At 45.9% G+C, this 12,401-nt stretch overlaps 1 protein-coding gene across 1 annotated transcript in view; it reads left to right on the top strand.

Annotated features, from left to right (window-relative positions):
• Baiap2l1 (BAI1-associated protein 2-like 1) overlaps positions 1 to 12,401 on the top strand; it is a 93,588-nt gene that overhangs the window by 63,799 nt on the left and 17,388 nt on the right. Inside the window, exons 4-8 of the mRNA NM_025833.3 lie at positions 8,003 to 8,064; positions 8,168 to 8,239; positions 8,719 to 8,856; positions 9,718 to 9,870; positions 12,157 to 12,324. Of these exons, the coding sequence (NP_080109.1) occupies positions 8,003 to 8,064; positions 8,168 to 8,239; positions 8,719 to 8,856; positions 9,718 to 9,870; positions 12,157 to 12,324 (593 nt within the window). The remainder of the gene's footprint in view (positions 1 to 8,002; positions 8,065 to 8,167; positions 8,240 to 8,718; positions 8,857 to 9,717; positions 9,871 to 12,156; positions 12,325 to 12,401) is intronic.

Here is a 12,401-nt window from a genome sequence, read left to right as displayed (position 1 = left end):
GTCTAGAACTTAATGTGTGGTCAGGCTGTCTTCAAACTGGCAGTCCTTCTGTCTCACCCTGAATATTAAGATTATCAGTGTGCATTATTGCATCCAGCTAAAGTATCAGTCTTGCATTTTCAAAATTTCCACCATATCTGAGTCTGGGTCTGGTGTTTGCCTTGTCTCTGCAGATTGTTTTTCCTTAGTGTGTCTACTTTGTTAGTGAAAATGGAATATTATATACCAGGTAAGAGGAAGATAGTCCTTTGGTGGAAATTCTTTTTTTTGATCTAGCTAGGAGTTGGGATATATTCAGTGTTGGTTGGAGCCTGGCAGTTGTAACTCGGGTCCTTTCCTGGCTCGCTGTTGGTGGCGTGGGTAATAAAGGGAAGCCTCCTTTCTGTATCTTCAGTGGGAATCCTGGGTTGTGTTGTGGAAGTTTCAGACAACACTGAATCTGACCTTGGGGAGAGCGTCTTAGCCTTTCTTTGACCTTTATGAGACAACTTGAGAGGCCCTGAGCTTAATTGCTGGTCCCAAGTCAAATGAGGCTTCACTGCTGCAGCTTGCCCTTGAAGGCCAATCTCTCTGACAGAGCCTAGAACAGGACTCTGGGCTTATTTCACAATGGCTGCCTATCTCTGTCATTGGAATCCTGGGGGGAATTTTTTCTATCTTTACAGAATCCAACCATTGGAGCTCTGAAAGGTAAGCTCTGGGAAGTAAGAGACTCCTTAATTATACTAACATCCTTTGTGTGCACGGTGCTGAGAAGCCTGGCTGGGGCCATCATACCTTTGTGCAAAAGCTTTGACCGTGTCTGAGGCTTCCTGCTTGAGCTCTGTGTGGGACTGACGGTCACACACCTTGTTCTTCTCCAGCCTCCACCTTCTTCCCAAGGATGCTGTGACCCTGCCTGAGACCACCAGCAGCTTCTGACAGGCTCGTGTGCAAAGCCGCTTCCCTTTGGGCAGTTCATTCTAGACTGACACAAAAATTAAGTTGTTTTTGTTCTGTTTTGGGTTTGTTTGTTTGTTTGTTTGTTAGGGTGTTGTTGTTGTTTGAGACAGGGTCTCTCTATACAGCCCTGGCTGTCCTGGGACTTACTACGGAAGACCAGGCTGTGCTTGAACTCACAGAGATCTTTCTGTCTCTGCCTTCCAAGTGCTGGGATTAAAGGCGTGTACTACCAACACCCAGCTATCAAAAAATAAGTCTTATTTGTCCAGTGTCTAAAAGAGACACCTCCAAGAAGAAAAAAAAAAAATCTAGGTTTATAGTTATCTTTTTTTCCTTCAGTTTTTTGTGACATAATCCTATTATATAACCCAGATTTGTGCCAAACTCAAAAATCCTCCTGTCTCGGCAGCCAGAATTCTGGAATCAAGGTGTGCGCAACCACTCCCCATTCTGACTGCACCCTTTTAAAGGGAATTTTTTTTTCTTTTTTTTTCCATTTTTTATTAGGTATTTAGCTCATTTACATTTCCAATGCTATACCAAAAGTCCCCCATACCCACCCACCCCCACTCCCCTGCCCACCCACTCCCCCTTTTTGGCCCTAGCGTTTCCCTGTACTGGGGCATATAAAGTTTGCAAGTCCAATGGGCCTCTCTTTCCAGTGATGGCCGACTAGGCCATCTTTTGATATATATGCAGCTAGAGTCAAGAGTTCCGGGGTACTGGTTAGTTCATAATGTTGTTCCACCTATAGGGTTGCAGATCCCTTTAGCTCCTTGGCTACTTTCTCTAGCTCCTCCATTGGGAGCCCTGTGATCCATCCATTAGCTGACTGTGAGCATCCACTTCTGTGTTTGCTAGGCCCCTAAAGGGAATTTTTAAATTACTATTTTTAATTTTGTGTGTGTGTGTGTGTACATGTGAGTGTAGATACCCACAGAAGTCAGAGACCTTAGACTTCCACAGAGCTGGAGTTACAGGAGGTTATAGTGGGAATCAAACTCAGATAGATCCTCTTCAAGAGTGGTAGTTAACCATGAGCCATCTCTCCAGCCTGTAGCTGCAACTTCTATTTGACTTTGGAGAACTATTCACTTTCAGGTCTTTGACTGTGATCACTTTCTAAGGAGGAGGTTGGTAGAGATCTTACTTCAAGTACAGCTTAGGTGTCAATGCACCTACCAGTACACCTCCTTATCCCTCCATTATCTCCAGCAATCAGCACTGGACTCCCCAGGACCAGGACGACATAATCTGCATCCTCCTCCCCTTCCTCCTCCTCCCTTTCCTCCTCTTCTCCCTCCTCCAATACTAAATAGGTAAATGAGGGGGTCAGTGAGATAGCCCAGTGGGTTCCCTCCTCCAATACTAAATAGGTAAATGAGGGGGTCAGTGAGATAGCCCAGTGGGTTCCCTCCTCCAATACTAAATAGGTAAATGAGGGGGTCAGTGAGATAGCCCAGTGGGTAAAAGCCTAAGTTCAATCTCCAAAATCCCACATAGTAGAAGAAGAGAACAAACTCCAACTAAGTCATCATCTTCTGTCCTCCATATGTGTGCGTGCATGTACACACACACACACACACACACACACTAAGTGTAAATAGGTAAATACATTTCATTCAGTTAGATTCAGTTACAGTATGTTACTGTAAACCTATTTTATAAATGCTAAGCAGAGGTTGAGTCTGGACCAGGACCTCAAGGTATTTTAGGTGCCAAATCTTTGTCCTCGCTAGAATCCTATCCAAGCCATTTTGTATCTGGTGAGTATCAACTGCGAGCATACTGGTCACTTTCCTCTCATCTTCCATATAAAGTCACTGTCTGCTTTCCAGTTCATTGGTTTTTAAAAACATTTCTGTTAACAAGAATCTTAACTTATTCCTCATCCTAACTTTACAACTGTTAGTGATTTTTGCTCTAACAGTCTTTCCTATGATGGTGGCTAAATGGTGATTTCCCAAGTCTGGCAGATCCTTTCATGATCTATAGTTTGTTGCCGTCCTTCACTGTTTTGATGCTCAGGTTAGAATACCCCATATCTGACGAGCTGACTCTTGTGACATACCCCTCCGGGTCATTTATTTGTTTATTTTGGGGAACACTGGCAGAATAATTATATGATGTTACAAGACATTAATTGGAGCTGTAGCTTCAGTTGGTTAAGTCAAGAGTGAGACCCAGCTAAGCTCTGTTGTACAGATATGCTGCTATTTGTGAAGTTTTTCTTCTATTGTTGCAAATTTACTTGACTTGTTGGTTGGGATTTTGTTTGGTTGGTTTGGTTTGGGGTTTTGGGGGGTTTTGTTTTGTTTTCCAAGACAGTTTCTCTGTGTAGCCTTGGTTGTCCTGGAACTCACTTTTTAGACCAGGCTGGCCTTGAACTCAGAGATATGCCTGCCTTTGCCTCCCAAGTACTGGGATTAAAGAAGCGCTGATCAGAGGAGAGCCACCGCCTGCCTCCAGGGGCTAAGAGCCCGGTTTAAAGGCAGTGGATCATCCTGAGTGTGCTCAGGTGTTTGTGGTTAGGGTAGGTGCTGTGCCTCTTCAGCACACACCTGTCAGTTCAGCAGCACATCTGTGGGCTTTGCTTTCTGCCTTCACTGTTCTGATTAATTTTTTATTGCACTTTATTTATTTTGCATGTGAAAGTCAAAGAAAAGCTGTAGGAGTTGCTTCTCCCCTTCCTCCAACTGGATCCCGGGATTGAATTCAGTCGCCAGGCTTGGCAGCCAGCCTTTCCCTTCTTAGACCCCATTGTAGTTTCTCCTCATCACATTTGCTACCTGTAAAACTGTCAGGAAAGCCGCCGAGCACAGGCGGCACACACACACCTTTATTCCCAGCACTCGTGAGGCAGAGGCAGGTGGATATCTGAGTCTGAACGAGCCTGATCTACAGATCGAATTCTGGGACAGCCAGGGATACACAGAGAAACCCTGTCTTAAATGAGCAAGCAAGCAAACAAACAAACTAAAAACAAGCAAAAAAAAAACCCACTCAGAAAAACTATACATTTTCCCAGTGACATTTTTGGTCATTTTCACTTCAGTCCACACAGTATGACTCCAGGCCAGTAGTAGGTTGGCTTCTACAGCGTCATTTTATTATCTGATCCCACTTGTAGTAGCATGTAGGAAGTAGCATGTGACTCAGCCATTACCCTGCACTCTCTGGAAATAACAAATGTGTTGTAATTATCTGTGACCAGATATAAATGGAAAGAACTGGGCTTGGTTTTCTTTCTTTCTCTCTCTCTCTCTCTCTCTCTCTCTCTCTCTCTCTCTCTCTCTCTCTCTTTTAAATGTCTGCCTGAATTCAGCATGTGTTCTTTGCTGCCTCTATCCTTGGCAGGCTCCATCTGGCTCCTCCACATTCTTACAGTGAATTGGTAAAGCCTTATCTCACTGAAGTGTATTAATAGACCAGCTGGGTGTGGTGGTGCATGCTTGCAATCCCAGCACTTAGGAGGTAGACAGAGGAGGATTGTAAGTTTGAAGACGGCCTATATTACAAGAGCCTGTGTCAAAGACCAGGTAGAGAAACTCTAGTGTGAACTGAGAATGTAGCTCAGCTGATGAGCCCTTGCCTAACCGCTCGCTCCGACCCAAAGATTTATTTATTATTATATGTAAGTACACTGTAGCTGTCTTCAGACATACCAGAAGAGGGCGTCAGATCTCATTACAGATGGTTGTGAGCCACCATGTGGTTGCTGGGATTTGAACTCAGAACCTTCGGAAGAGCAGTCGGTGCTCTTAACCACTGAGCCATCTCTCCAGCCTGACCAGCTATTTTCTTTAAGTCTTATTATTTAACATTTTAAGGTCACTTTGCCTACCAGCCACATGCATAGCCATTACAAAGTATTGTTTAAATTATATTCCTAAAACCTAGAGTAATACTGCTGTTTGCAACAGTTGCTGTGAGCACTGTCTCAGTTGAACTCAGGAATTTGAAATGTTTTGTTGTGTCCATGTTTTACCTAAATCCCTTTGATTTAGCCAGCACTGTGGCTCAGTACAGAACTTGTCCACATGGCAAGTTCCATCTACAGCACTGCGAGAATTTTTAATTTTAACAATAAATTCCCTATTATTGCCCCCATTAAGAATCCAATTTATTCAGATTGAGTCACATGGCTATAATGATGTGAATTTCCTCCTGAGATGTTGGCTCCCAACCTGAAAGGAGAAAGGAGAGGGTTGGTGCAGCCTGCAGCATGGCTTCCTGTTGGGGCATGCACTCTGCTCTGTCTGAGTCTGGGTTGGGCTTTCTCAGCTCCTCCTCAGGGTTCTCTGTCCTTTCTCCTTCTCAAGTATAATTCATGAAAACATTGGTTAGAGCATGGGGCATACAACAGCACAGAGCAGGATGCTTTCATTCCTGAAGTAACACTTGCCCAAACCGAGAGTAGACGTCTATGGACTTAACCTAAAGCAATTTTGTGTCTGTTTCAAGGTACTCTTCTGCAGGTTACACAATCACAACCAAGGTGTGTCTCGGTCAGTTTTCTAAAACCAAGGACTTGGGAGGTCAACTTTGGAATTCCACAGACCGTGGTGGCCAAGACTAACCAGGTCAGGGTTCCCCATCCTGCCTCTGTGAATGGCCCATTTCATTGATCTGTCTGAGGTGGCAGAAACCGCACAGGAGTATGGACAGCGGGAACCCGTGGGAAGTGAGCTGGGCTGGCAAGGCCGAGTCCTGAGTAGAGCTGTGCTCGGCTCTCAGGGCCGTGCTCTGAGGTCTGCACTGGAGTGAGGCTGCGGAAACCCAGTTCAAGAAGGGTCACGTTAGGAAGAAACGTGGCCACTGTGCTTCCCAACAGAATCCTGATGGTTTCAGCCAAAACAGTTGTACATTTTCTTTTCTAAGAAGATGTGACTTGCCAAGAACTGAGTGCTTAGTTTTCAAATAATTGAAGTGTATTTTGTTTTTGTTTTTTTTTTTAATCTCCAACAAGGGATTTTTTTTATGGTTCAAAATAGATTTAAAGTAAGTCTGAATGTTTCCATATCTGAAGTGACATAGTAATGTAGTTATATTCTTGGCCAGGCTGCAGACGTCTCTTGTGAGCGTCTAGCTTGTCTTTTTATATTGACTTTTGGAAATTTTAGCTGGCATCATTGGGGTGGGGAGCTAATGAACCTGATTGGTTAAAAACCCTGACTCCTTTCTGCCATAGCTCTCCTTTATCCGGCACATTAGCTTATGGGACAGTGTGTGTTCTTGGATCCTGGTGGCCTGTGACTTCTCCAGGTTATGTACAAGCAGTTCTCTGTGCCCATCATACCCAGGGTTACACAGCACTTGTCTATGGAGGCCTTCCCCTTATCGATCACAGGTTGTTTTATCTGGGACACTGGAGAGAACAGGGAGGTTGCCTGTTCTTTGCTTTTAGAAAGACCTCTGGCACCATGTAAAGTTGACCCAAGAGAGAACCTACTCCAGAGGAATGAGGAATGCACTGGACAGGGATGGAGTGGAGGAGACTCCTAAGAGACCTAGCCAGCTGGATCTGTGTGGGGGCCATCTTCCACTTTTGTTGAGTGGACTTGGAAAGCACATGTCTATGACTTCAGTTTGTCCAGCGTGTCTGTCATCTTCTCAGGGTAGGACAGGCACAGATATGGGTTAGTAAGGTTTGTGTTCTTCCCAAGTGGCACCAGTGCACAGTAAATGACTTTGTCATGGGCATGACACATAGGTGAGAGGTTTCCCACCATGACGGGCTGGCTGGGGTTAGGAGGGGTTAGGAGGAGGCATGGTGCCGGTGAGCTCACTCTTACACATAGAACACTGGGAACAGTCTGGGAGCACACTGCATTTCTGAGATGGAAGATGAGGGAGGAGCAGGGCTGGGCTGGCAAGTCTGAGAAGCAGATGTCCAAAAATGCTCTTAAGTGTGGTTGAGGCACTTGTGCACTGGTGACAGCTGAAGCCATGGGCTCTGTGCTCATTTTCCCTTTTCTCTTACTCTTCCAGGGGCTCCCTGTCTCATCCTTTCTCATCCACAGCTGTCCAGCTTGCCATAAAAATTCCTTTAGGTCTAGCTACTGGCTATCAAGCAGTCCACCAGTACATTCTGTTGTGGTTTCATAGGGCAGTGGCAGCCATCCCAAATGAGTTCCTAGTTTCCTACTTATATTCATAAGACCTGTGTGGTTTCTGAGGCAGGTGCAGTGGCAGAGAAATTCTTCTCCTCCTCTTTCAGAGGAAAGTGGCAAAGCTTAAGCCCAGACCCCACCTGTACGAGAGCTGCCTTGCAAACCAGGTGGTCACCATGTTGCCTGCTGCGGGGGTGGGGGTGGGGGGTGGCTCCTTTGCCCTGAGTAGTCTCTGTTCCAGAGACTCCATATCATCCCAGGAGATCCGAGGCAGAACACTGTCTCTGCTGCAGTCTCCCCTGGTGCTGGTATTTTCCGAAACAAATACAGGAAGTAAAATGAGAGAAAGAAGATGATTTTCTCTTGTGGTTATCAGATAATCAGATTACCCTGGGGATTCGATAAAAATAAATCTTCTGTTCCTATAATTAGTTACTGTGATGACTGAGTTAATCTTTTGTAAGATAATTTCACATTTAAGTCACCAGGCTGGAGAAATGGCTCAGTGTGTGAAAGTGAATACGAACACTGTCCTTGCAGAGAGCATGCGACCATCAGGTGGCTCATGACCACCTGTAACTCCAGATCTGACACCCTCCTCTGACCTTCACGGGCACATAAATGTGGCCCACATTCACACAAGCACATAAATAACGAAAATCTGTCTTGAAAAGTTAAATCAGATAAACAGGATCTGGCTGAGGGAGTGAGTAAACTAGAAAGAGCACGGTGAATCCCAGAGCAGAGTAGGCGCCATTACCATGGAGGAAGTCAGTTCGCAGGCATCCCTCTGCGCCGTCCCTGGGATCCATTCCTCTCTACTCGCCTTGGTGTTTAATATGTGAAGCCCCTGAGGACAGCCTTGTACCGTCTGCTTCCACTGTTTCATTTCTATTTATGCCTTTGCAAACCCTCACGATGGCTTCCCCTTACGGTTTTATTCACAGGCCATGTCCTCATAGAGATTTCCAGCACCCACAAGAAACTCAATGAGACTCTTGATGAAAATGTAAGTGGGCATTTGTTATATTTTAAAAATGTATTTTTAAAAATATTGCCTACAACTCAAATAAGATATGATTTTTAAAGATTTTTTTTCATTTTGTCAACAGTTCAAAAAATTCCATAAGGATATTATCCATGAGCTGGAGAAGAAGACAGAACTTGATGTAAAGTATATGAACGTGAGTGGGCTTTTCACCCACCCTGGCCAACCGTGTGTGTGTGTGTGTGTGTGTGTGCGTGTGTGTGTGTGTGTGTGTGCGTGTGCGTGCGCGTGTGTGTGTGTGTGTCTGTGTGTGTGTCTGTGTGCGTGCGTGCGTGCGTGTGTGTGTGTGTGTGTGTGTGCGTGTGTTGCTGGGGATGGGCCCCAGGCCTGACATACACTAGGCAAACATTCTACCACTGAGCTACATCCCCAGCCCTTTAGTATTATTGTGTATTCACCAAAGCACTGAATACCCAGTGTGTAAAAACCTTTGAGAAACAAGGAAATTCAAAAGAAATGACATTGTTCTAAGAATTCAAGTTGAATGGTGAGGGTCCTCTGGGGCGTAGATATGGAAACAGATGGCCATCACTCTCAAGTCCCAGGTGGGGCTGAATGTGAGGCATTGAGGTCAGTCAGCCACATGCACTCAGTGCGACATTGTTTAACTTACAGGCTACTCTTAAAAGATATCAAGCAGAGCACAGGAATAAATTAGATTCTTTGGAGAAATCTCAGGCGGAGCTGAAGAAGATCAGAAGAAAAAGTCAAGGTGGACGAAACGCACTCAAATACGAGCACAAAGAAATTGAGGTGAGCGTTTCAGCAATGTCCTCCTCCGTCAGTCATGAATGTACAGCTTAAGGGGAGGCTCACCGCGGCCAGCTGTACCTGCGGCCTGTCCTCTGCTACTGCCGAATGAAACAAAGCATCCCAGGCCGTGTGTGGCAGCACATGCCAGGAACCCCAGCTCTCTCAAGGCTGAGTTGAAAGGGTCTTAAGTTCTAGGCTAGCCTGTGCTACATAGTGAGCCCCTGTCTCAAAGAAAAGAAAAACAACGTGCTGGAAATCTTAGTGATGCAGCATTTCTCAGAGTTAAGGTAATGGCACAAGGTACTTCCTGGCATCTCCCCTTAACTCGGGGAAAAGAACCTCAGCGACCTTTGTGATCAGCATGACTGTCCCTCCTTTTTATTTTCTTGCTTGCTTGGCTTGTTTGTTTGAGACAGGATCTCTGTGTAAACCAGATTAGTCCAGGACTGGCAGAGACCTGTCTGCTTCTGCCCCTCAAGTGCTGTTGTTGAAGGTGTGCCTCACCACACGAGGCCTCACTGTCCGCACTTTACCATGGGAAAATGAGGCTCAGGCTAAGTCCTATGATTGGCACCTGGAACTGTGATCAAGCTTGGAACTTTCTAAGATGACCCTAGTCATCCCTAGAGTACAGAGTTGTATTAGGACAGCTGCTCTGTGGTGACGTTCCCTGCATGAGTCAGTGACTTAATGATGGCGGTATTCTCTCAGGCCAGCTTACACGTATTCTGTGCAGTGTTTATCTGCATTTAGTGTTCACTCCATAATAAACTAAACAGGTATAAAGGTGGCAGTTGAGAAGTGTCATGCCATGCAGCAATCAGGTGCCTCCTGTCATCTTTCTATTGTTTATTTCCATAGTATGTGGAGACGGTGACGTCTCGCCAGAGTGAGATCCAGAAGTTCATTGCCGATGGCTGCAAAGAAGCCCTGCTTGAGGAAAAAAGGCGCTTCTGCTTTCTGGTGGACAAGCACTGCAGCTTTGCCAGTCACATACACTACTATCACATGCAGGTGAGTGTGCGACACATTGCACTAAGTGTGCCGGTGGCTTTATCTTGTACGGAAGGTCCTTAAACACCTTTCCTTACAGAGTAGCACAGGTGAGCAGTGGGCCCTTGCCGCAGTACAGGTGGAACGGATGACCAAATAGCCACTTTAAAATCCTTTTTAAAAAACGACACCTTTGAGGCTGCAGTTGTAACTCAGCTTGCCCGGCATGCACTGGGTCTGATCTCTAGCACACCTCATAAATTAGGGCTAGTGGTGCACACCAGTGAGCCCCAGGAAGTGAGGCCACGAAGGTCAGAAGTTCAAAGCCATCCTAAGCTATATAGTGAGTTTGAGGCCAGCCTGAACTATGTCTCAAAAACAAAGACACAATCTAAAAAAATCAACTTTTGTAGACGCCTGTGTATCCTGGGTGTCACTGCCTTGACTAGCCCCAGTCTCTGGGTGGTTCTAGATGAACATGGATCTATATATAGCCACCTCTACCCGAGGCCACAGATACCCCTCTCCATTCACACCCATCATGACGTTGGGTTTTGTTATTTTTCACTCTTGTTTACAGTGCTCACTCATGATCACCTTAACAACGGCTGGCTTGGTTCCCGCCTTCTTACAGACGCAGCTGTTAGAGTAGAGCCCAGCGACACTTACACAGCATGATCAATTTCCCTTCCTCTTTTTTTTTCCTTTTAATTCTCTTGAGACTTTGTAAGCATCCCAAGCCAGCATGATTGAGGTCAAACATTCACTGTTGTTCATAAGCATGTGATTTAAGACAGTGTTCCAGAATAGAAGTTCTGCAAGAGCTAGACCATAAGCCAACTCTTCCTCGGGGAGAGAACCCCGCCCTTTTCTGTGCATGTGTCACACATTCTGTAAGTTTTGTAACTTGAATATGCAGCTTCCTGAATCAGATACGTAAAGGTCTAAACGGTTATAAAGAAAAAGAACTGCTGTCTTCGGTGCTGGCTTTTGTGTCTGCCCTGGTGTAGATGCATCCGTAGATGACCACAGTGAATTTACCAGGTCAGCACTGCTGAGTATCTGCATGTGTGCTTCCATGCTGAGGGCCTCCTGCTGCGGCAGAATGGCAGGATCACAGCTGCAGAGGATGCAAGCAACCTTATTTTCTTCCTATGGCAATGCCCCACTATATCAGGAGCTAACCTGGGCTATCTTCAGGAAGCTCTAGTTACCGACAGTGTCTTTCTTAGATTTACTTGGGTCCCAGTAGTACGCTGTGGAGCAGCACAGACCAATCCTGCTTCTTTTTGTACCAGAAGCATCTTCAGCTCTTTGAAAGCTGCTGCGGGCGGGATTTCCCTTGTTGCCGTTAGGGATGTATGCTAGTCCTTCCTCTAGCCAGTGCTAGCAGGTGGTCCTTAGTCCCCCATTCCCCAGTGTGTCAGGGTCAGAAGTGTGTGTGCTTGCAAAAGAGTAACTAGAGCTGTTACCATGCAAAGCAGCTTCAGAGAGGGAGCCCTGCTTCCTTGTCAGACCAGAGCACTGCCCTGCACAGACGGTTCACTGAGAGGCTCACTACAGGAGCAGAGCCAGGCTATGGGGGCAGGAATGGCCCCTCAGCTTCAACCTCCAGAATGTGCAGTGTCTCAGCTCTGCCCATCTGTCTCTTTGTGCTGCCAGCCGTCAACTGTGCGAGCCTGTTAGACGATGACAGGAGCCCTCCTAGCACAGATTCCTACCTGCTCGCCCACCCACCTCTCCACCTGCAGGCTCTTCCCACAGATGGACTTCCTGGAACAAAGTCTGATTCATTTGCCTAACACTTTCACTCTTGGGCCTCTTACCACAGTACACGTGTTGATTTTAGAAGGACTAGTAGGAAGATGGGGATTGTCATTTCCAGGGACATCTAGAAAATGAGAGACTCATATTGGTTGCTTGCCTCTTCCCTTTTGGCTTTTGAATGGCTTTTTGTTTTGTTTTGGTTTTGGTTTTGAGATGTACATGAGTGCACACATACATACATACACACACACACACACACACACACACACTAACCATGCACTCATTTATGGTCCTGTGTTACCTGGAAGTTCTGTCTTCATGCTGAGGAAGCAGGTAAGTTACTTTAGGTCCTGAGTCTGCCTCTTCAGCAACTGAGACACAGGAGATATTCATAGTTGCTTAAACTGCTGAGTTAGACTGTGAGCCCCACACCTGTGGCAAATCAGTAAGATGTCTGTAGAGATGCTATTTGAAGTAGTCTTTATCAGCTCTTATAACGCTGAGCCTTTGCCTTTAATTTTGTTTCTTCTGTATTTATAGTCTGCAGAGTTACTTAATTCCAAGCTGCCCCGGTGGCAGGAAACCTGTTGTGATGCCACAAAAGTCCCAGAGAAAATCATGAACATGATAGAAGAGATAAAGACGCCCATCTCCACCCCCGTGTCCGGGACGCCGCAGCCATCGCCCATGATCGAGAGAAGCAAGATGGTAGGATCAGTTTCCTTTCTACATGCTTACTAGTATGCATTAGTTCAAACTGACCCAAAGGACCAGGACTGACTTCA

This window comes from Mus musculus, chromosome 5 (assembly GCF_000001635.26).
Source record: "Mus musculus strain C57BL/6J chromosome 5, GRCm38.p6 C57BL/6J".
Classification (NCBI taxonomy): Eukaryota; Metazoa; Chordata; class Mammalia; order Rodentia; family Muridae; genus Mus; species Mus musculus.
This window is presented reverse-complemented; position numbering and strand designations above follow the sequence as displayed.